Raw genomic sequence first — 26276 nt, forward strand, 5'->3', positions numbered from 1 at the left:
TTAGATTACATACATTTAAATTAGGATTTAAATCTCTAGTTAAAAGTATATTCTTGGGCCGGCCCCATGGCTTAGCGGTTAAGTGCGCGCGCTCCGCTACTGGCGGCCTGGGTTTGGATCCCAGGCGCGCACTGACGCACCGCTTCTCTGGCCATGCTGAGGCTGCGTCCCACATACAGCAACTAGAAGGATGTGCAGCTATGACATACAACTATCTACTGGGGCTTTGGGGAAAAAAAAATAAAAAAAATAAAGTATATTCTTGCATTTAATAGTTTCCTTTCCTTTTTTTTGTGAGATCAGCCCTGTGCTAACATCTGCCAATCCTCCTCTTTTTTTTTTTTTTTTTGCTGAGGAAGACTGGCCCTGGGCTAACATCCATGCCCATCTTCCTCCACTTTACATGGGACGCCACCACAGCATGGCTTGCCAAGCAGTGCATCAGTGCACACCAAGGATCTGAACCGGCGAAACCTGGGCCGCCGCAGCAGAGCGCGTGCACTTACCCGCTTGCGCCACCGGGCTGGCCCCAATAGTTTCCTTTTCATAGTTCATATTAATTTTCTTTTGTAAGAAATATAACTAGTGCAATATTTTCAGTTTTTATAAAAGTTTTAACAGAAAACTAATAACAGATTGTTCCTTTATTAAATTATCTAAAAATAACAACTAATTAATGGGAAATAAATCATCCCTAAATTATCAGATAAATCATACACATTCAAATAATTGTGGCATATTAGATTTAGGTAACTTATTAAAAATAAAATATTTTAATTTAAATTATTCTAAATGAAATAAAAATTATAATTATAGATATTTTTCCTTTAATAATAAACATATAAATTTTTCCACAAAACAAGTCTATGTAAGCTGAAATTTTAATTATTTTAGATAAAAACATAGATTTATTAAAAATATAAGTAGAATTGGCTTAGCACTATATTTATTTTTCTCCTCTTATTTATTCTCAACCAAATTAATAGTTCTTCTATTTTTCAAGTTAAATGATTTCTCAATCTCTACCTAAAGGAAGAGGAAAAACCCTGGTAGATTAAAATCTGGATTTTCACTTCATAAGTCTCTACTTAATAAAGGTATCCAGATGACTTGCACTGATTTATTGGTATCTTTCCTTAAAACTCTCTATAAATATACTATTGAATGTTTCTTTCCCCCAAAATAATATCTTGCTATTATACAGAATAACTGCTAAATATCTAGTCCACAGACAATTTGTCTTCAGCAGGTAAAGACTAATAGTAAAGTTTATGTGACTCAGAAGACATACACACATATTGTGTATTTTATTTGCAATACCTTTAGATTTTTAAGTTCTGTTCTACTGTATTTTATTCAAAAAAAAAATGTTGATCCCTTCCCAATAAAATGATTTCTCACTCAACTCACTAATGGTTATGCCTATAGTTGGAAATTCACTGATCTACAATACGGCTTTTCATGATTCATTTATAAAACTGGAATGAAAGGGTTATACATATATAGTCTTAAATATCATGTAAGATATATCTCATGAAAATATTTTAAAATTTACATTCTAACAACCTTTGAATAATCTTTAAAACAAAACGCAGTTCAACAAGTTAAAAACATGGGTACATATTTTTGTCCCTCCTTTCTTGCCTTAATCTAAAAGAGCAGAAAGTCAAACTAGAAATCTTTCTGGTCACTGGTAGTTCACCCAGTAGTAGCAACCCAAAAATAAGTCAGTAGAATGCTAGTTCAAATGCAACGTTGACAGCAGATATGAAGGAAAAAAAAGAATCCCTGCTAAAATGAATTTGAAAAACACAGGATGAAAATAAGTGAAATAGGTTCCTTTATACTATACAGAGTTTTTAATATGATTTTATGCAGTCATATCTCCAAAAGGCAGATATATTAGGCAGTGCGCCAGAATCCTTTTTGGCAGAGAGTTAATGTTCAGTGGAAAGATTCTGAAAAGGCACCATCAAGAAACTTCCACTCAGTGAAAACAAGTTTAAGCACTTATTTTAAACTTTATCAAACCAAAGTCCAAAACAAAAACTCAAAATGGGCATATCAAGGTGGTATCTGACAGTGCCATGGATCAGCAGCTGCAGATCTAGTCTATAGCTGTTTTAAATGTAAACACAAAATTTTCCAATAGAATAAATGAGATAAGTCAGAATGAATTTATTTAGATTATTTCTCTTGTCTTATACAAAGGAAAAGTGGAAGGAGGCCTCCAAAGGCATACTATTTGAAAATCTAATGTCTTAGATTTACAAACTTTAAAAAACAACCAAAAAGAAACATTCCTAACTTGCCCAGTATTTTACTGTTTAAGTGAAAGAGAAAGTGTATTTTTCAGGTTTATACACACACAAAAATTTACTTACAACCAGTAAAGCTTATAGCAAAAACAGCCTACAAGTTGAACTCTTATATGAAACATATAAGTCAGATATAGATCATGAAGGTGAAGGACAAAAAGTTTACATAATAAAAAATTCCTATACGGACAAATAAGAATATTTTATACAGAGCAACTAGGTATGTAATATTAGTACAAAATTATGAAGAAGTTTTAGCTCAAAGATTCTCAGGTGTAATAACCTAAAAATCTAGTTCTAAAAGGTGACAAATTTACTGAATAATTCAAAGCTATTTTCTGAATAAAATTAATTTACATGGATTTAGATACTTTTTCATTTTAAGCACCTTATTTTCACAAAACTCATACTGCTTTAAAAATTATCATCTCCCTTCCACTTACAATAATATTAAGCATTAGGCTTCCCCATTGTTCCCACAACAGTAATTCCTGATATAAAAAGTTACAAGAATACCTATTTTTTTGCCCACAATGCAAAATAAGGGATAATATATCTATTTTATTACTTCGTTATCAAAAGCCAAAAAATTCAGCATACTCAAAAGAATGGTGATTCAAAGTTACTGCTCAAGTTTCTGCATTTGAATATACAAACATAAAGAGATTAAACACAGTGGAATTCTTTTAAGTAACCAGTAAAATACAGTGAAAACAGTATGGCCCTAGAACAAAACAGACTTGCAGGCGCATTTGAGCTCTGTGTCTCACTAGCTGTATGACATGACAGCTATACTTCACTTCATCTATAAAATGGGGACAACTGCCCTGATAAATTTCAAAGATTATGTTACAAAATAGACATTAAATGCATAATCTGGCATATTGCCTGGGACACTGTGAAGAATCTACAATATTTATTTACTTTTCCCTCTTCTTTTTAACGTTCTTAGGTTGGGAGCTAGAACTCAAACTTTTCTGAGAGTAAATGTACTATTAGGCCATATGTAAGTTAGTATGTTTTAGAAAACAGTTTTAGTTCACACAAACTGAGTGCCTACTACTTGTCAAGCACTGTGCTACGAACTGGAGGGGAAAAGATAAAAAACATATGGCCCTCACAGTCCAACAAGGACACAGATACATTCTGTACTAAAGTAATTTAGCAAGAGATGGCAATGTCTTAAACTAGGAAATGTCTTGGGCAAGGGAAGGAGGTGATTTTGGGAATCATCTATGAAAAAAAATCTAGAGGACTTGGTGAATGGATGTGGAGGAAAGAGTTTAGGAGGAGTGTAGGATGACTTCCAGGGTTTTGCCTTTCTTGTGAGGCAGGATTATTAATGGTGTTGATGACTTATATGGGGAACCCAGGAAGAAAAAAGCAAGCAGGGATTGGGGCTGGAAAGGAAAGAGAAGTACTGTTTTGAACAGATGAACTGAAGCAATTTATAGAGGGCTAGCCAGCAGTTGGATGTCCAAGTATGAAACTCAGGGGAGAGGTCAGAACTGGAATCTTTTAATAAATCATATGAATGAAGGAGATTACTGTGGGACACTATATGGAATGAAAAGATCAATGGGCCAAGGGCACCCTCAGGGCCAAGGGCACCCTCAGGAAGTTAAGAGGTGGGCAGAGAAAGAGAAGCTTACAGTATAAAAAGAGAAGGAATGGTCAGAGAGATAGGAAAAGAATCAGGAGGCTATAGCATCTATAAACTAAAGTAGTACAGTATATAAGTACAGTAGAGAATTTTAAGAAAAAACTAACAAACCATGATATAAAATTCTAGAGAAGTTAAAATAAGGCTAAAATGAAGTCACTAGATTTTGCAAATAGGACAATCTTAACTTTTGCTAGAAAGTTTCAGTGAAATAGTAAGGGCAAAAGACAGACTGTAGTAGTTGAGAAATAACTGAAAGATAAGGGGACAGCATCCGTAGACTACTCTGAGGAAGGTGGCTTAGAAGGGAGAGAATAGTTCCTATGGGGGTGCTCAGGGTCAAGAGAGGGTTTTTTGTTTTGTTTTTTAATAAAAGAGATTTGACATTTTATAGGCTGAGAGAATAGGTGGGGAAAAGATTGAAGATACAAAATAAATGATAAAGTAAAATTCTATTTTATTTATTTATTTTTGTGAGGAGGATCAGCCCTGAGCTAACATCCATGCCCATCTTCCTCCACTTTATGTGGGACGCTGCCAGAGCATGGCCTGACAAGTGGTGCCTCGGTGCATGCCCAGGATCTGAACCTGGGCCGCCAGCAGCGGAGCGCGCGCACTTAACCGCTATGCCACGGGGCCGGCCCCTGATAAAGTAAAATTCTAGAACAAACAGGAGGTAATAGGATTATGAACACAGTAGAAGGTTGGCTTGAACAGGAGGAAGCACCTCAACCCATGGGACAGGAGAGGAAGAACAGATAGATGAGAAAGATGGAATTTGAAAAAATTGCCTGATTACCTCAAATTTATATAAGAAACAGAAAGAGAGTTCCCATAATGGCAATGAGGTGATTGGATAGGAAGCCTGAACAAAGTGGCAGAGGTCTGATATAACTGCTGAAGTGAATGCAAAAGAGGAGTGACCAAGTAAAAGTAGTATAAGGAGTCCCAAGGTCCAAGCTTAGTGCTGAAATGCGAATGTGCAGTGGCACCAACACAAAAGTTGTATAATGCCCTGCAGCAGTACTCAGCACAGAATAGAGAGTATAGGAACAAAGAGGGTTTAATTTAGTTTTAGGATTTTGCCAAACAGACGTACAAAGAGTTGAAGGCAATTGTGAGAGAGAGTGGCTCAGATGATCTGTCATGAAATGCCGGCCTGTAAAAAGCAAGAGAGGTTTGAAAAACTGGCAGAAAATGGAGGGCTTAAAATGGATTGGAAGTCAAAGAACAGTATAAAAGGGAATGAGGCTATGAACACACTAAAAGGTTATATATAGCTTGAAAACTACTGGATTTCTAATGCTGAGAAATTCTGGGTTACAAGATTCATGGTGTTTCCATGGGTGGTGAGTGCCTAATGAATGTTCAGCAAACATAAATGCTACTGGAGTTGAGGTCAAATTACTAGGAGGCTAGGGTATTAAACGGAATGATCACATGAATTCATTATGTGACTGGACAGGGGTGGAGAGGTTGACAGTAAGTCAAGTGTCCAAGTCTTAGATGAATGTGGAGGAACGACTAGGGGTCAGGAGAGAAAGGAGAGAGGGTGAGTCAGATCATATACAATAATGGTTTGGAAAGGGCACTGAGGGGCTAGGACCATGACTATCTGACCTCCTAGCCCTATATTGGCAGAGTGTCTTAAGTGACAGAAAGTCCTCTATAGAGGGAAAATGGTATCTTCTGGGAGCACTGAGTAAATAAGAGGGAATAGATGGAAGATGTGCGAGTTTGTTGACTCTGGTTCCAGAGCACATTAATAGAAAAGTTTGGGAGGAATGGTAACAAGATAGGTCAGAGAGATCAAGGTGGAGGGAATTATGACAATGAGAGTATGAAATAAAACACACAATGATCTGACCTAAGATAAATCTAATTCCATGAAATAATGGAGTTCAACTGTACTTGACATAGTTGAATCCTAAAATACAATGCTTCTTTATAAATCCTGATTTCACTTGGAATTAAACATATTTCTAAAATTTTTGACCTAAAGATGATCAAAACAACTCCCCAGAATGCATAACTTTGAATAATATTGACACGTTTGGCACTATTTCTGAAAAATGATCAATGAATTTTAGCTAAGTAATCTAAATTATTTTAATTTATTTCAAATCTAGGATACAATGCTATTGAGAACATATACCAACCAATCTTTATGCTCTGTCTCAATAATTTGAGTTATGTGGCCACTTTTTGCCCCCTCACAAAGAGCACAGCATATAATTTTGATTTATATTCTGCTTATGAAACTATAACTTTTATTTGGATTTATAGGAAAACCTATTTATCAATTTATATCTTAGATGGGGTATTCTGAAATGAAAAAAAGCCCTCCACTGTAATTTTAAGTCAGAAAAAAATGGCTGAAATCTGGTCAGAAATATAGGATCTAAATTCTTTTCAATTTTATACTGAATAAAATATTTCAGATTAGAAATACTTGTACTTATCTTGTATTCCAAAAATATAAAGCTTATCCACTTGCATCACAGACACACCTAAATTAAACTACTTTAGAACAGACTTTTTTTTTTTTAACTTCTTTCAAAATTCATTTCTAAAGAAATTTAAAAAGGAAGTACAATTAGAGTGTAATTGGCCTTGGCATCTAATATTACACCATTGCTAGGGCTTGGTGTATAAACATACTAAAACTATTGTAGAACTGCTATACTATAGGAAATATAACCTTCAAGGAAACCACAATCATGCAAATATAATACACATTCTCTCATCTTGGCTCTCTAAAATTAATACTATAAAGATGATTTATATAAAATTAACAGAAAAACAGTATCTGCTAGAATGATTTTATAAAAATGGATGACTTTCAAATATTCCAGGAGTGTCCATTCAATACCTTTCTAAGTATACACACTTCAAGAACAACTTAAATCTGTAAACACAAAGTTACATTAAAAATTAAGGTGTCAAAAATAATTATAACTTTTCAAACAAATCTATATAACACTATTACTAATGTTTATAAATTTACAAATAAATCTTCAAACAGAAATTCTATTTTCTATTTCTTATATGCATATATAGTACTAAACTGAATCTTATACAAGCACTAGAGATTTAATTTAGAAAATTAAATCAGTAATTGTTTCAAAAAATTTAAGTTATAATTAGCAAAGATATTACATTTGCTTTGACATGAGGTTTAAGACTAGAATAAAAAAGGAAAATAAGCAAATTTAAGGAGTATTAATAAAAAACGCAGTTATGACCTTTAAATAATACTTCAAAAGTCATTTTTAAAAGTCTGGTCCAAAATAGTGTACTGGTTAATCAAATTAAAGAATACCCATATTATAGAAACTATAGAGCCATTTAAATATTCTGGAGAGTATTTAATGATATGGGAAAATACCCATAATATATAATGTAAACAAAGAAAATTACTATATAGTATGATTTGGCTTTTGTATAAAAATGTATACCTTACTGAGATTAGGCATAATTTTTATTTTCTTTATTATTCTTTTCTATGATATATATACTATTATAAGCAGAAAGATATACTTAAAATCATAATTTCATCGTGTTCTCTTACCTGAAGGTACTAGAGAATCTTGTTCAATAATTCTTGCAGAGGCCAAATCACTGATAATATACTGTAACCTTAAATGTCTGAATACTGACACAAACGGTTTTCCCTGCTCAGTTTCAAGGAAGGTCACACCTTCAAAATCTATAAAAAAACAGTTTAAATTAAATAGCCATTCTTTTTAAATCTATTTATTTTATTCCTAAAAGTTTTTATGGGGGAGGAGACACAGACACAGACACATACATCTATTAGAATCCAAATAAGCTAGTTTCAAAGTTTTCAAGGATTTTATAAACCTCAGGTGTGTGGATAAAAACTTGGGGAGATTTAGAAAAAAGCCCCAAGAAATTAACTTTGGTCCTAACTAGACCCTTAGGCTAGGAATTTAGCTGTACACCTTTTTGGGGTTTTGAGTTTACAGAGCAGCAAGGTGGGAAAGGAAGGCTTGAGAATGGTAAATTGGATTATGGTATCTCCAGAATCCCCGCTCCCAGGGACTGAACACTCTAGTGGAACTCGAGAGCCCAAATGCCTCACTCAAGGGTCTTCACAAGATACACGGGACATGGAACGTCTCTTGGGATTCTTCTAACTTATGTTTTAGCTACATGTCATGAACACTAATTAATATATTAATTCTCTATTTATATCTACAATCTGTGTATATCTACAAAATAAGATACAAAGACGTAGCCACGGATTTGCAACATGGGTAGTATTAATTATTAAAATAATCCAAGTTTATGAAGTATATGAAGTTTTTTCTTTTAGGAAGAATTTAAAGTTAGTAAATGTGCTTTCATGAACGGGAAGGAAAGGTCTAGAGTTACTGCTATCAAACAGGGACTTGTGCATAATAAGCTCTAGTCTGTTTTCTGTTAAACAAGGTATACCTATGGGAGTGTACTCAGCCCTGTTGCTATTAAGGATAGGGAAAAAAGTTGAGAGTTGCTATTGTAGACTATTAGGTCTCAATCTATGCTTCACATGGAACACAGGTTTGCTGTGAACCAGAAAGGAGGTCTTGCCCACTAAAATACTTTTTCCTGAAAACCGCAAAAAGTCAAGTTAATGAAAAGAATCTTCACATTTTCCAATTTTTATCCCATACATTTTTTTGTATTCCTTTGGTGCTTGCCTAAAGTCAAACAAAGCAAACAAGAAAGCAATAATTCATTTAAAAAATTAATAGTTAACTTTGCTTATTTATATAGTAGGCATTAACTGTGGATTTATGTCTTATCTTTTTTTTAATGATAACATTAGTTCTAGTTCATATGTTGAATTAAATGTGCCAATTTCATGGGGTGTACTAAGAATACCATTATGTTCTTACAGGTGCTCCATCACATGAACAAGTTATAAAAATCTAATTCTAGATCATCTCAGAGAAATCTGGAAATTATCCCCTGAAGACTTTTCTTCAAGGGCATAGAAGAGATTGGCTCATTTACTTTTGTAAGAATTCATGGAATTAAAAAAATATGTTTTAAAGATTCTAGCTGGCCAAAATGTGGCCATGTTAATTGCACCAGCCAAATTCAATAGCAATCTCTACATATAACTGTGTATCAAAATTTCTAAATTTCTATTGTTTCTTGTAGTCCTAACCCATATATATCTGAAAAGTCAAATAATTAAGAAAATCAAAGAGAATATATATACCAAATATATACCAAAATATAATGGGTGAGGGGACCACGAGTGATTTTTTTGTCCTATTTCCTGAGTATTCATCACTTTTATAATTTTAAAATTGTTTGAAATGACTTCAAAAGTCCCCACTGAAAAACAAGGGCATTAGACATATATTTTGCTTTATGTAATAAATGTTTCCCTGGAAAATTATCTTAAACTGTATACTTTCACACTGCTGAGGCTGAGATGGAGAGCCCAGAGAGGGAAAACCAGAAGTGGACCACAGCTTCCTGTTCTGCTTTCTGCCACTTAGGCTACAGAATAATTTCTCTCTTGATGGATTGCTACGGTTAATCCATCTGGAGCTCAGATGAGCATAAATTTATGTCAACATTTACCTAACATCTACTGTTTCTATTGAGTCCCTTTGTCTTTTTAGCTTTTTTACCTTCCATCAGTTTTTATCTCTCTCTCTGTTTTTTATTTAAATTTCCTCCTCTATAATTTCTCTAATCCCTCTGTAATTACCATAATGTAGCACTGAAGTATAATTTAAGATATAAATTTAGTATTTTGTTCTTTAAGTAAATCAAATTAGATTTTATTGATATGGTCTTTCACACATTTTTGGTTCATGAGCTTGACAGAAAAATAATTTATCTGGCTCTGAACCAGAAAATCTCACCACATAAAATAATCCTACAAAATTTATTTAAACAAGACAAAAAGCACTAAATTTTAAAATTAAGAACTTCTTTTCATCAAAAGACACCTTTAAGAAAGTAAAAAGATAACCTACAAACTAGAAGATAAGTGACAAAGAATTGGTTATCAACAACATATACAGGGGGCGGCCTGGTGGTGTAGCAGTTAAGTGCGCACGCTCTGCTTCAGCAGCCCGGGGTTCACAGGTTCGGATCCTGGGCGCGCACCACCACAATGCTTGTCAAGCCAGGCTGTGGCGGCGTCCCATATAAAGCAGAGGAAGATGGGCACGGATGTTAGCCCAGGGCCAATCTTCCTCGGCAAAAAACAGGAGGATTGGCAACAGATGCTAGCTCAGGGCTAATGCTCCTCACAAAAAAAAAAAATATATATATATATACAGAATGCCTACAATCATTAAGAAAAGACAAATACACTATTAAAACAGGAAAAAGACCTGAACAGACAATTTACAGAAGAGGAAACATATGGCCAATAAACATATAAAGAGCTGTTCAATCTCTTTAGTTTTCAAGGAAATGAAAATCAAGACCACAATATGAAATATATTGTTCAATAGCAATTAAAACAAAATAATATATTGTCCAGTGGTGTGCTGGAGCTGGTTTGTACTAGCTCACAGGAGCTGAAAGTGTGCACTTCTTCCCAGCTCCACGTTCAGTGATGTCATGTTGTGAGCTTAAAATCAGCGACGTTGGAAGAATCTGTATCATAGAAATTTAAAAAATGCTACAAATCAGGGATTATTGTTTTTCAGAGAGCCAGCTTACCAGCACACCACTATGTTATATATGTTAAGATATTCATGCATAATGCAATAACATTTTTTTTAAAGCAAGGGAATAATAAACACAAAATTGAAGATAGTGGTTGGGGAAAGTCAGAGGGACACAATAGGAGAGAAACACATGAGTAGACTGAAGTTATTAATGTTCTAGTACTTGAAGATTAGTTCGTGGAGGTTCAATATATTATTAAAAATAAACAAAAAAGGTGGCCAGCATGGACCAACAACTACAGTGAACTAAGAAAAGCGTGAATTAAGGATTATGATTTATCCACTTCTTGGCACTTGAGAGCTATTAAAATTTTTATTCTATATCTGTTTTAGCAAAGTGAAAAATAAATACAATGCATCCTCCACCTGTGTCCAGATTAAGAAAGACCTTATGGCAATCCTAACCAATTTTAGATCAGTTTCCCCTGAGAATCTGATGAAAGATATGGAAGCTCTCCCCCCATAAAATGCATGCAACACACAGATATAAATAAAATTTTGCATCCACTGCTGGGGATCAGTGACACATCAAAGCCTGTTCATGGGCCCTCTATGTTAAGAATTGTTGGGGCCGACATTGCTGGTGGGAATGCAAACTGGTGCAGCCTCTATGGAAGACAGTATGGAGATTCCTCAAAAAATTAAAAACAGAAATACCTTATGATGCAGCTATCCCACTACTGGGTATCTACCCAACGAACCTGAAATCAACAATCCAAAGGGGCTTACGCACCCCTATGTTCATTACAGCATTATTCACTATAGCCAAGACACGGAAGCAATCCAAGTGTCCCTCGAGTGATGACTGGATAAAGAAGATGTGGTATATATATACCATGGAATACTACTCAGCCATAAAAAAAGACAAAAATCATCCCATTTGCAACAACATGGATGGACCTGGAGGGTATTATGTTAAGTGAAATAAGCCAGAAAGAGAAATACAAACAGTGCATGATTTCACTCATATGTGGAAGATAAACCAACAAACAGACAAACAGAACTGGTTGGTGGTTACCAGGGGCTCAGGGGGTGGGGGGTGGGCACAAGAGGTGGAAGGATGCACTTATATGGTGACTGACAAACAATAATGTACAACAAAAATTTCACGATAAAAAAAAAAAAAGAAACAATTATTGGGGGCGGCCCGGTGGCATAGTGGTTAAGTTCACGTGCTCCACTTTGGCAGCCCAGGGTTCACAGGTTCAGATCCCAGGAGCAGACCAGTGCACCCCTTGTCAAGCCATGCTGTGGTGGCATCCCATATAAAGTAGAGGAAGATGGGCACAGATGTTAGCCCAGGGCCTCAGCAAAAAGAGGAGGATTGGCAATGGATATTAGCTCAGGACTAATCTTCCTCACAAAAAAAAAAAAAAAAAAGAACAAGAATTGTTGCCTGATAGACAGGATTTAATTTGTTAGGGAAAATTCAGTGTGGTCAAACAAAAGACAAATGTAATTGCTGAGATGTGTTGGTGATAAAATGGGAAAGACAATAGTTTGAGGGATCAAAATATGGTGGTAGTTCAAGGAGTAATAATTAAGTTAACACTAGGCAAGGCATTCTTCTTATCCAGCCTCAATTTTCTCAGTGAAAATGAGGGGCTGAATTAGATAATTGCTAAGATCCTCTCCAGCTCTAAAATTCCCCAGGTCTATAAATAAGTCAGGGCCTGATTTTAATAAATTTCAATTTAGAAAAACCAAAAAAACAAGTTCTCAATAAAAATTTCAGGCATACCTTTTCTCCTTTTAGAAAACCAGACATCTGTTTCAGTCAAAAGCTGTTTTAAAGATCCATTCCAAGAAGGCACAAGTTGAAGGAACATCCACTAGGTTAAAAAAGTAAATAAAGAAAACATTACAAGATTTTATCATGTTATGATTTTATATTTTCAAACTGCTTCCACCTTAAAACATAATATCTAAAAAATTTAATTTTCATTACAAGCAATTGAAAGAAGTAGAACTATTACATGACATGCTTATGGGCTTTCAAATTCGTCACAACACAATTTGTGACAACACGGATGGATCTTGAGCGTATTATGCTAAGCAAAATAAGTCAGAACAAGAAAGACAATTACCCAGAGGAGAAAGACAATTACCGTATGATTTCACTCAAATGTGGAGGATAAACAAACAGACACAGACACACACAGATTTGGAGAACAAATTGATGGTTACCAGAGGGAAGGGGGCTGAGGGGAGGGTAAAAGGGCACATTTATCCAGTGACGGATGGCAACTAGACTTTTGGTGGTGAACATGATGTAGTCTATACAGAAGTCGAAATATAATGATGGACACCTGAAATTTATATCTTATAAACCAATGTTACTTCAATAAAAAAAATTAAAAAAAGAAATCAAAAAATTCATCATGGCATTAACCACAGTCCAATGATAAAAACTAGATGAGTATGTGATAAGGAATCAACTAATCTCGGAAAAGTATTATGGTCTCATACACACTGTAGTTAGCACTATCAAAAAGGCAAACATTTAATATATATATTACATTAGTAATTTATACTAATTTATTCTACTCACCAATTAACTCAGTTTCCCTACATACTATGTGAGATCATAAAAGTAAGAAATTAAACGAGGGAAAAAGTAGTTTCTTATTATCTTATTGCTGTTGAGACAGTATGCAGAGTAGTTAAGAACATGGACTTTTAGATTCTGGCCCTGCCACTTAACAGCTGGGAAAATTACTTAATTTCTCCAGGTCTTAATTTCTTCATTTGTAAAATGAGCATGATAATATGTCTACCTCATTGGACATTAAAGAATTAATATCTGTAACATACTTCGAATAGTGCCTGGCACATAGTAAGCATTTATCACTATTGGCATAAAAGCAGTTGCAACAGGAAAGAACGAATGCTACCAAGTGGCTCAGAGATAGAAATGGGCTGTCATGGGGCCGGCCCCGTGGCTTAGCGGTTAAGTGCTCACGCTCTGCTGCTGGTGGCCCGCGTTCGGATCTGGGCGCGCACCGAGGCACCACTTGTCCGGCCATGCTGAGGCCGCGTCCCACATACAGCAACTAGAGGGATGTGCAAATATGACGTACAACTATCTACTGGGGCTTTGGGGAGAAAAGGAAGAAAGAAAAAAAAAAAAAAGAAATGGGCTGTCTATCACTCCTTTAATGACTGGATAACCCAGTTACTAAACTTCCTTGAAGAAAAAGGGTAACAGAACCTCATCTCTACCATAAACACAAATGATTGCAATGCTATAACCCAGAAAATGTCTCATTCCCCGATTTCACAACTGTGTTAAAAGTAGTTGCTGGGGACAAAAGGCTAAAGGCGAAATTATGCGGTGAGAAAAGTAACAGACTAGGGCTCACAAGGCCTGGGTTCTGCTTCAAGTCTGCCACTTAGTAATTATAACAATTCTAAGTCTTACCATCTGCAGAACAAGTATAATAGAGGGTTTTGAAAATAAAATTACATTAAAAATGTTGAAAGTGCAAATAAGGTCTTTAAAAGAACTTCAGCATTTTCTAGAAAAAGTATGTGAAAATTTCATCATAAAGTCATTAATTCAACTAAAGCTCAACTTTGAAAACATTTCTGAAAATCATATAAAATATTTAACATTTCTGATTATGTAAATAACATAACAATAACATTTTTATTGTTGGAAAAAATCTGGGAAAAACAGAAATGTATTCCTAGGATAGAAAAGCATAAAGAACAAAATTAAAATCACCCATGATACCAAATCCCTAAACATAAAGACTTTCTAACATTTTGGCATCTTTCCTTTTACTTTTCTTGCAATTATAACTATTCCTTTATCACTGGACACTAGCTGTTTTCACTATTATAAGCAATGCTGAGCTGATATACTTAAATACATCATATTATGTCAATACCTTTTTAAGAGCTGTGTATACATCCATCTCCACTTGCATCACAAATAAGTTAGATGAACCAATGAGCTGTTTCATGACATTTATACTAGAAAAGATAAAATAGAGGTAGTGAGTTTATCTTCATGCACAGGCTAAAAGATCCTCCTGGAACTAAAAACTTTAAGTCTTTTTTTTTTTTTAGAACCTCACTAAGTTACAATGAAGCAAGGTAATAGCTTGTAGTTGCTTTTCTTTTTTTTTTGGAAGATTGGCCCTGAGCTAACATCTGTTGCCAATCTTCCTCCTTTCTTCCTTTTATCTCCCCAAAGCCTCAGTAGATAGTTGTATGTCATAGTTGTACATCCTTCTAGTTGCTCTATGTGGGACACTGCCTCAACATGGCTTAATGAGTGGTATGTAGGTCCGTGCCCAGGATCTGAACTGGCAAACCCCGGGCTGCCGAAGCGGAGCGCACAAACTTAACTGCTATGCCACCAGGCCAGCCCCTAAGTCTTTCTGATCAAAAGAAAATGTAGAGGCCAGCCTGGTGGCACAGTGGTTAAGTTCAGGCACTCTGCTTCGGGGGCCTGGGGTTCACTGGTTCAGATCCTGGGTGTGGACCTACATATCACTTGTCAAGCCATGCTGTGGTGGTGTCCCACAAACAAAACAGAGGAAGATTGCCACAGATATTAGCCCAGAGACAATCTTCCTCAAGCAAAAAGAGGAAGACTGGCAGCAGATGTTAGCTCAGGGCTAATCTTCCTCACCAAAAAAAAAAAAAAAAAAGAAAAAGAAAAAAGAGACCAGGGGCCAGCCCAGTGGCATAGTGTGTTAAGTTCGTGCACTCGACTTTGGCAGCCGGGGTTCACAGGTTTGGATCCCAGGTGTGGACCTACACACTGCTTGTCAAGCCATGCTGTGGCAGCCGTCCCACACAAAACAGAGGAAGATGGGCAGAGAGGTTAGCTCATGGCCAATCTTCCTCACCAAAAAAAAAAAACAAAAACAAAAAACCCCAAAAACATGGAATTAAAATGCAATGTAATAAAAATTACATTAGACAGAAAACAATCTATCTGAATACAAGGATACTTTTAATTCAGACAGTGTGCTGTGAAAAGTCTTTTTTTTTGGCACTGATAGGAAAATAAAGAGCTTTGATCTGCTAATTAATCAAGTTAAAGTGAGGTCCCAATAAGATAATTTTTAGTATGCTCTGAATAAAGTGGCAGCCTTCTTCTTTTGCCTTTCCTCCCCATTCAATGTAAAAAAAAAAAAAAAAAAAGAAAAAAGACACTTGTCAAAATTCACTGGAACATCTGTATCTTCAAAGTAACCTTTAACCTCTAGGCTTAAGAGAACTGCTTAGTCAAAAAACATGTTTTTATTACTATTAAAGAGAGTAAGATCAAGAAATATGTGTTTGTTTATTAATTGATTGTGAGGAAGATCAGCCCTGAGCTAACATCCATGCCAATCCTCCTCTTCTTGCTGAGAAAGACTGTGCCCATCTTCCTCCACTTTATATGGGATGCCGCCACAGCATGGTCTGACAAGTGGTGCATCGGTGCGTGCCCGGGATCCAAACAAGGGCTGCCAGCAGTGGAGCACGCGCACTTAACCGCTATGCCACGGGGCTGGCCCCTGTGTTAGTTTAAATTTAGAGTGGAAATGATATCACCAGTTGTTTTTCTTCTTTTTATTCTTTTTCTTTCCATCCTTTAAGCCATAAAAGCCAGAAGAGCATCTGGGTTTTTAAGATGACCAGTACAATTTATCTTCTTTTGAAAAAGTTCAATAAGAAATTATACAACAAAAAAAAATTCAAGTGTTTCGAATGATTTTCTTTTTTTTTTTTTTTGTGAGAAAGATCAGCCCTGAGCTAACATCCAATGCCAATCTTCCTCTTTTCTTTGCTGAGGAAGATCGGCCCTAGGCTAACATCCATGCCCATCTTCCTCCACTTTACATGGGACACCGCCACAGTATGGCTTGACAAGCAGTGCGTTGGTCCGAGCCCAGGATCCGAACCTGCGAACCCTTGGGCCACTGAAGAGGAGCACGCGCACTTAACTGCTGCGCCACCGGGCTGGCCCCTCTAATGATTTTTAAACCAAACACACTGAAGAGTTTTGTCTATACCTTGACATCACCAGGTGATGATTTTTTTTGTAGAACAGTGCTTCTCAACTTTTCTACCAAAGTACCTCTTAAGGGCAGAGAAAAAGAAAGGACCCAGGAATCTAGGAGGTGGTCAGCCATAAAAATAACATTTCTATTAATTCTTGTATTTCATCTTTAAAGTTCAAAGAAATGTGAATTCTCTCTATTCCATAATGTACTTAAACATAAACACGTTTACCTCTCTCTCCCCATACCCCATACCCCCCTGCCAAAAAAATTAGTAAAATTGACAACCCAGGAAGCTATGCAATGTTAAATCTTTGGTTTTGTACATTTCCACTGGAATGCCACAAACTTCTAGGGACATTTGTACTCTTGTCTCAGAAGCACAACTGTCAAGGAAATGCAAGCCTGAAAATGACTGTAAAGCCTACTGGCCTTTAAAAGTTCATTTCCACCCTCAATTTCTCAGGCTCATCGCAGATATGTTAGCCCCATTACTACAAATAAACTCCTTAAGGGTAGAGACCAGGACATAATCATCTCTGTATCCTACACAGCCCCTAATAGAGTACTTTTATACATATTACATAGTGGACATTTAGAAAAGTTATTTGTTGATGGAAGGAATGAATGAATAATAAGATTTAATTCAAAAGGCCAACTTGATTGTGAATTTAATTTCATTAGGTGTAGCAAAAAGTTTAAAACAGTTTCCTCAAACTTACTTTCTCAATGGTAAAGATGGTTTTTAAAACAAACTTTTAGATTCTCTAAGAGCCCAGCAAAAGTGCGGTAACACTTGAGACTTTTCTATAGTTTTGTAGCAGCAATGAATTTTTCTATTAAAATCGGTTAAAATAGTAGACATAATATACATTATACATTTACGAGAAAGAAATTTGTGAAGGATTTGTTCAGTTCATGGATGCAGTCAAGATACCTTTCATTAATTTTTTCACTTTTTCATAAGTAATATATTTTTATTTTTATGCAAAAATATTTTGCATCTTAAAAACTTTTTTTTTTTATAATTTATTTATTTATTTTCCCCCCAAAGCCCCAGTAGATAGTTGTATGTCATAGTTGCACATCCTTCTAGCTGCTGTACGTGGGACGCAGCCTCAGCATGGCCGGAGAAGCAGTGCGTCGGTGCGCACCTGGGATCCGAACCCCGGGCCGCCAGCAGCGGAGCGCGCGCACTTAACCGCTAAGCCATGGGGCCGGCCCTATTTTGCATATTTTAACAAATGAAAAACATTATTTTAGGATGACTAATTATAAAGTTATTTAAAATTCAAATACCTGAGTTCTTTAAAAAGTTCAACATTCTGGTGAGTCATCAAATTGTTTAGAAGCCATTCAAGGCACCTGAAATTAAAACATGGGAATTATATATCAAGTATTTATGATTTATTAAGTAGGACTTACAGTTAAAATAAAAACAGAATATTAGTCTTGCTAGATCATGCTCTAATTTTTTAATTTAACAGTCAGAAATTTAGTATTGTTTTTGTCAGCAGTTATTAAGGGAATATTCCCTTTATATTAATAAGAGCATTTCTAATTAAGAAAACTTCAAGTTTATGTTAAATGGTTTATGAAGGGGTTTGCATAGTTCTATTACCTTCTTTATAATTTGAAAATGGGTACTGCAATTGTCAAGAGTTAAAAACACTGCCACTAGTTTCAATGATATAATGTCTAATATGCCTACTACTTAAAAAAATTTAATAGAAAATGTACTGTAAAGAATGACCATAGTTTTTATAAGCATGTATAACACCCATGGTCACTTACAAAGACAACACTTTTGACGAATTTACTAATCAGGCCAAATCTAAAAACGGACTTTTTTTTAAAAGCAAAACTCTAGTCCCCTATCTTTTTTTTTTTTCTTTCTTTCTTATAGCTATACATTCTCTTAAGAAATCAAAGCAGCCAAATTCCCAAAAGTGGGATGGGAGGAAAAATGAGAAAGGTAACTCACTTTTTCTTTACAGAATCTAATCCATAGGTCCCTGCTGATGTGTAATAGCCACATACAGTTTTCACATTAATTGTTTCCTTCATTGTCTCACCACACTGCTGTATTAAACCATCCTGTAAATATAAATAAGCACTGGAAAGGCCCATTTCACTTGGGAAAAATTAGCTCTGAATATGTGCTTTTACATATTAAAAAGTAAAAAATAAAACAAGAAAAAAAGGAAGAAAGAAAGAAAAGAAAGAAAACTCATTAAGTGCAGCAAGCCTAAGGTTTTTATAAGTCCAGTAAAAATACCGAAAAAAATCCAGCAAGTATTCAACTAAATACTTGGAATTGAAAAATGGAAGGGAGGGGGTAAAAGCAGCAAGGTAGAGAATGAATATTGCTATTCTCTTTCTTTTCTATTCTTCTTCTTTCTGGGACCTTTGCAAATTTAAGCAGCTTTCTGTCCGTTTTGCCTGCTTTTTTTAAATTAAGACCTCTGCACATAGTCAGCTGACCGTGTGATGGGCTAGGCAAGTAAACAATATGAATCATTAGAAAGTGTTTATTAGTTTAAAATACCTATCAATATCTAAGAGATGCACGTAAAACAAATATATTATTATTTTAAATTTACATTGAAATTTTAATCTAAAATGTTCATATAGAAGATTTCAAATGAACTAACTTTAATATATGGAAAGAACATCACTTTTTACTCAAATTTCTCAAATATAATCATCATGCAAAGTTAAATAGTTAAATAGTTAAGTTATAAAGATAATGCAGAAAATGGATTTAGAACAAAACCAAAAGGACTAAAGTTAGAAAATAAAGTATACTTATCGGAAGTAAGTACTGAAAGGATCAAAACATTTAAAAAATCAAATGACCTCAACCAAGTATATTTAGCAAGCTATTAACTAATACTTCAAATAAATCGGTATACAAATACCACATAAAAGGAAACAATTAACTTTTTTAAAAGATCAAAATAAAACACTGAATCCATTGGGATTTTAAATTTACCTGGAAGTCATTCTAGACTCCTCCCCTTCCTCTTAACTTATCACCTGTCACCAAGTCCAGTGGATTATCCCTGCTTAATTTCTCTGGTATTCAGTTTTGTTCCTCTCCATGCTTATTGCTACTACCCTAATTTAGACCTCACTCAGACTACTGCACTAAGTTTTTGTCTCTAATGTACTCATCTTTCCTTCAATGCATCCTTCACGTTATTCTTGAAGTATTCTTTCTAAAACATAACTTTGTCTTTCCCTTGATTAAAATCTTTCAAAAGTACTTATATATAAAGTCTACACTTCTTCTTTTTTTTTTGTGAGGAAGATCAGCCCTGAGCTAACATCCATGCCAATCCTCCTCTTTTTGCTGAGGAAGACTGGCCTTGGGCTAACATCTGTGCCCATCTTCCTCCACTTTATATGGGACGCCGCCACAGCATGGCCTGACAAGTGGTGCGTCGGTGCACGCCCAGGATCCGAACCCAGGCCGCCAGCAGCAGAGCGCGCGCACTTAACCGCTACGCCAGGGGGCCGGCCCCAAAAGTCTGAACTTCTTAAAAGGTACAGAGAGACTTTCATGATCTGGCCTCTGCCCCCCTCTCTCCAACCCTTTTTTTTTTTCCTGAGGAAGATTCACCCTGAGCTAACATTTGTTGCCAATCTTCCTCTTTTTGCTTGTGGAATATTTCCCCTAAGCTAACATCTGAGCTAAAAAAAAAAAAAGAGCTAAAAAAACACTTCCTCTATTTTGTATGTGGGTCACTGCCACAGCATGGCCACCAACGAGTGGTGTAGGTCCACGCCCGGGAACCGAACCCAGGCCACCGAAGCGGAGCACACGGAACTTAACCACCAGGCCACAGGGCCAGCCTCTCCAACCCTTCTTTATATTCTACGCTAGAGTTGTGTTCCATTCAGATTTTCTAATCTGCCACTGTTTCACATCTCTACATCTTAGTTTATTCTGTATGAAATGCTCTTCCTTCCCCTCTGCTTTCTTGCAATAAAAATACATTTTCAGTTTTCAAGACTCAACCTCAAATATGACTCCTCTGACATTACCAAGTTTAACTGACCACTCCCTTCTTTGTATATCCACTAAATCCTACAGGATGTTTATTATCGTACCTATAATATTGGACAACTTTTACTTTACCTTTGGGTCTTCTATTAACCCTCCCTCCCCCATTCCACACACACATTATATTGTGAGCTCCTTGCAGGTGGGGACCTATCTTAATTTACCTTTGGATCTCTATGCCGAGTTTGACACATTGCTCAATATAGTTCTGTTGAATGAACAAATCTGTCATTCTATCAATAGATTATATACATTTATGTGGTTTACACACAATTATGTCATAATTAAGAAAAAGTTTACATAGTAAGCACTCAATGTTTTTTGAATCCATGAACTAAATGAATTGGTAATCATAAGCCATCTGCTTAATAACAGTTAAGTCATTAAGGAATAAAAATCTGTAAATGGACTTAAGACAAGTAAATTCTTTCCACATTATAGTCATTCTAAGATATCTACACAGAAATAGCTTGCATTCATCTTACACAGATATCATGACCCCCTCAGTTGTAATAAATTACTTTTGGTTAAGCATTTTAAATTACTTATCACAAATGGCATATTTATACGTTTCATTTTTATTTTAAAAATTGTAAAAATCCAAGCTTTATTTTTGTTTTTGGAATAGATACTTTGAAACAAAGATACAACTGTGATCCTTTCTTTGAATAATGTGCATACTTACCAACTGCAGCATACAAGCTGCTGCCAAAATGGCAATAACTCGACTGGGCTTTATTAAGACATCATCTCGATACAGTGACCCAAATGCAACCTGCAGTGCTGAAAGCAAACGTACACATGTAGAATGAAATGACAATTATATGTCTAAGTGTGTTACAAAAATAATGACTGTCTTCACACACTAAAACGTTATGTCTAAATCTAGTTATGTACATAAAAGGTTAAGAGAAGTATCACTAATTGAAATGCTAGTAATGGTTACTGATTTACTAATTAGTAATGGTTTACTAACTTAATAACCATTAGAAATGGTTTACTAATTTAATAACAATGTTATAAATTTCCATTATTCTACCAAATTGAGCTGGATTCTTCTACATCTAATCTTGACATTAGTTAGTGGTCAGAATTGACACCCTTGGAAAAAGTTTTATAAAGATACCCAAGTAGACCAATCATTAAGTACAAGCACACAGACCCAATGATCATCTTACCCTGGTGCTTTCAGTGCTGCACCACTGGGGAGTGTGGAACAGCTCCTGGTCCTGTCCATGCCACACTCTCACCCAGCCGCCACAGCTATTTAAGCCTCTCCATCCTTCTCTCCACTGCCAATCTCATGCATGTCCCACATGGTTTGCTTTATAAATAGTCTTAACTTTTCCTTTGCCTGTGTGGTGAGTACTGGGTACTTCCAGTTGGGCTATCAGAGAGGGGAGCAGAGGGAGCACTGGAATAGGAATTTAGAGAACTATAGTCTGATCTAGGCTCACTAAACTGCTCTGAGACCTAAAATAAGTCCCTTAAATCCTCTGGGCCTCAGCTTCCTCATCTAAGAACCCTTATAGCTCTAAAACAACATTGATTACATGTTTCATGCCCTTATTATTCCCAGAGATGATCTTCATATATAGGGAATAATCAATATTATTTACCAGCTTTTCTATGTAATTTAAAAAAATGGTCACACTTTTCCTTCCTTCACTCTACATCCTCCATATCCCAGGCAGATCTATTTACAAAGATAAGTAAACAGACTGATAAGGCCCACATGACTAAAAAGATTAGGGACAGGTAAAACAGAAGTGAGAAACTATGGAACAAATCATATAAAGTTGTCACCTTAGGGTGTTAAATGGAGCTTTTTTCTAGTCTAAAAAGTTAGAAGAAAATATTTATTTTCTACCAAAAGAATAAAAACAACATTATGTTTTTATGATTTTTGCATAACAGTAATTATGATATGGTTACCTTCTATATCAATATTCTGGTCAGGAATCTCCAGTTCAATAATATTCATGCTGGATTCTTTCCAAGAACCACTGAACATACTAGAAAAGTAACCGGACTTAAAAAAAAAAAAAAAATCAACGATTATCCTGTGCCTTCTGTGTCTTCCAAATTATTTTTCCATTTCTAACTCCAAGCAACTATTCTATCAAAACTAATCCATTATATTATTTCAAGAGAAACAGAATTGCCAAATATGTCTACAAGAGAAAAGAAGTTAAGGCCACCACTATGAGTATCAAAATACTTTCAGTTTAGTACTAATTTAATGAAAATTAAACCAAATTCTCATATTACTCTGAACTGAATTTTTATATTACTACTTGAACCTCATTAGCTTTCTACTTAGTTAAAGCAATTTCTGAGTATATTACACGTATGTTTTCCTTCTCAATGACATTCTAAATTCAAGCTTAGAAATTGTGTCAATAAGTATCTCTCATAAACATATGACAACATACAAGGTGGATAGATAATAATGTACTGAGGAAGACAAGAGAAGACTAAGCCCTCAAACTGTTAAATCCTCACTGTATCTTAGTGGCTGTAAAGGGTCCAGACCAATCTCAAGTCAGTACTAACAGGATCATCCTCAAGAAATTAGGGAAAATCCAAAGTTTAGTTTTATCTAATCAGAAAATTCCAGAATGGACCTGAATTCTTGGGAAGGTACCAGAATGAAGTCTTTAGTTACCTTCTTGATAGAACCTCTCAGAATTACTTTGAAATGAATCAAATATTAACTAATTTATTTAAAAAATTTTACTGAGGGGCTGGCCCCACGGCCTAGTGGTTAAGTTAAGCAGACTCTGCTTCAGCAGCCTGGGTTCACAGGTTTGGATCCCGGGTGTGGACCTATATCACTCGTCAGCCATGCTGTGGTGGTGAACCACACATAAAATAGGAGAAGACTTGTACAGATGTTAGCTCAGGGCTAATCTTCCTCAAGCAAAAAAAAAAAAAAAAAGAGGAGGATTGGCAACAGATGTTAGCTCAGGGCGAATCTTCCTCAGCAAAAGAAAAAATATTTACTGAGTACTTATTACGTATAAGGCACTGTGAATACAGCAGTAAACAAAACAGACATTGTTTCTGTCCTCAGGGGGCTTATATTTCTGTCCTCATGTGGCTTGCACTATAATCAATCCAGTTTCTCTTGAGAGGGAAAATCTTAACAGAGGCATTCTCATCCTTAAATTCACAAAACTGCTTTCAGAGATTAAAAAGAAAGATATGGACCATATCCTCAAGTTGAGACCAATATTCTGATATATTCTCTGGGCTATATACTTCAAGCCAAAGTAAACTTGTTAAAAAAAATTAAATAAAAAACATTATGATTAAAATGTTAGAGAAAAAATTCCTTTCAAACGTTTCTACTGAAAAATATTATACCATACTATCTTACCAGTGATTATTGTCAAACGACGAAGAGAGGAAAAATATAACCTCCATTGGATAAAAACTGAATTGTTCACTGTTCTATTCCCAGTGCCTAGAACAATGATTTGAAGAAAGAATAGATAGATTTGATGAAAGAATAAATGAATAAAATATTTGAGCCATTAGAGCAACATTTTCTTTTATTCTGGCAGTTTTGCATCTTTAAAATGGGGTGGCAAACAGTAATATTTTCAGCATAGAAATCAAATAGGTATATCAGCTAAATGACTTAGTCTAAATACTTTTTTGGTCTTGTCTTTAATTTAACTGCATTTTCCAGGGGAGAAGGAAGAGTAAGTGTCAAGAACTTTCCATTCAATCTTACAAAAACAAAAAAACCAAGCTCATAGATACAGAAAACAAATTGGTGGTTGCAAGAGGCAGGAGCTGGGGGGGGGTAGGAGAAATGGGTGAACTGTTCTTGGTTTTTTCTTTTAGTTTAAATAAATTGAATAAAAATTAAAAAAAAAGTTACAAATTGATGATGGCAAAGAGGAAGTTATAAGAGTTAAAATTAATAGAGGAATATCTCCAAAAGTACTTTCCCAGGAGAGTAAGAAATTCTTCTTACTATATTGATTCTCTTTCCTTGGCTATTGGCTTGGGCAGTGGATTTAAAAGTTATGATTTCAAATTTGTTGTCCTCTCTCCCAGGAATAGACAGCCCCTCAATGTGTGAATTTCTTAGATTCATTTTAATCTTGACATTAAAGGTTCCTGGGAACTCTTTGGTGATCCCATGTCAGATAATATCATATAGCCCTGTTCATATTTTCCTCTGTGATAGAAGCATCAAATATAGATGTCAGTATCTAATTTATTATGCAGTGTGCCTTAATGCTCTCAAAAAACTGTGTAGGACTGAGACATATATTAAAATCATAAAATTATCCCATAGGCCCAACTAGTGATGCAAACAGATCACTATTTTCTTTGAAAATGGTTTGTGGCAGTTCTTCAGAAACTAATCATGAAGATTAGGAGAAAATCACCTACGCATCCCCCTTTTCTCTTTATAACCGTTATGGACCCATGACTTGCCCTCAACTCCTCTTAATTCTCCTTAAGTTCTTCTCTTAGGGTTAAGAGAGTCTACATATTTAATATCCATTATATAAATCAGTTCTTGGTGGGATTCTTACCACTGCACTTTAGCCGAGGCAATCATGGTTTCTGAAACATGCAGTACAATAGATGCCACATAGGCATTTTCTTAAAAAAAAGAAAAAAAAAAGAACTTTCCATTCACATTCAACCTTAACTACAAAGCAACACTTCAGCTGAATTTATCCAATTAAAATAATCATATACAAAATAAACAAATTCAGCAATCTTAACTTTAATATTTTCTCCCTAACTTTTTCCCTTTTGACTACAGAAGACACCAAAATAAGCACTTTATTGAAGTAATGACAAAAAGGTTTTGCTAGGCTGGTATGACAATGAAAATTCAAAATCTGTTTTCTAGACCAAACTAAGTTTTCACTAACAATGTTCACCATATTTCTAGTAAAACAAAGACTTTTTATGAGATGATAGGACTTAAACGACTACTGTCCATACTAGAGATTACTGTGAAATGCAATGAGAAAGAACATGACTTAAATGAGTTTGAGTTTTTTTAAGTGACTACCGTGGTTACTCAAGAAGAAAAATAAAATACTTACTTGACATAAATATATTTTGTGTAAACTCCACTCTTCTCCTAGAGCACAAATTTTAATGTCACTATTTTCACCATTCAAAAATAATGTTTGATAAATATATTTGGATGTGCTCTTTAATTTTTTCCTGTTAAAAGAAATGCAGATGTTATATATATATGTAAAATTGAATGTTTTATTGATTTTGCATATAACTCAAAATACTCCTTTTGTTCAATTTCTATTAAATGGAGCCAACTTGCCCATTGTGTAAAAGGATAGAGGAATATTATATATTCAAATTTATTCATGTAGGGAAGAATACATAAGAAACGAATAATACTGGTTATCTCTGGAGTACTCTATTCCCCAGAGGGGTAAAAGTAGTTAGATGGGGGCAGCATGGGCGGGAGACCTTTCACTGTACACGTTTTTCTAACTTTCGATTTTT

The 26276-nt window shown here is 35.2% G+C and overlaps 1 protein-coding gene across 1 annotated transcript in view; it reads right to left on the reverse strand.

The window, feature by feature from the left end:
- GMCL1 (germ cell-less 1, spermatogenesis associated) overlaps nucleotides 1–26276 on the reverse strand; it is a 50624-nt gene that overhangs the window by 18348 nt on the left and 6000 nt on the right. The window contains exons 2-9 of the mRNA XM_058551031.1: nucleotides 25850–25973; nucleotides 22701–22797; nucleotides 21451–21548; nucleotides 18681–18793; nucleotides 17996–18061; nucleotides 14585–14669; nucleotides 12433–12523; nucleotides 7553–7690 (exon numbers count right to left, since the gene is read on the reverse strand). Coding sequence (XP_058407014.1) covers nucleotides 7553–7690; nucleotides 12433–12523; nucleotides 14585–14669; nucleotides 17996–18061; nucleotides 18681–18793; nucleotides 21451–21548; nucleotides 22701–22797; nucleotides 25850–25973 — 812 coding nt within the window. The remainder of the gene's footprint in view (nucleotides 1–7552; nucleotides 7691–12432; nucleotides 12524–14584; nucleotides 14670–17995; nucleotides 18062–18680; nucleotides 18794–21450; nucleotides 21549–22700; nucleotides 22798–25849; nucleotides 25974–26276) is intronic.

This window comes from Diceros bicornis, chromosome 12, assembly GCF_020826845.1.
Source record: "Diceros bicornis minor isolate mBicDic1 chromosome 12, mDicBic1.mat.cur, whole genome shotgun sequence".
In the NCBI taxonomy this organism is placed as follows: Eukaryota; Metazoa; Chordata; class Mammalia; order Perissodactyla; family Rhinocerotidae; genus Diceros; species Diceros bicornis.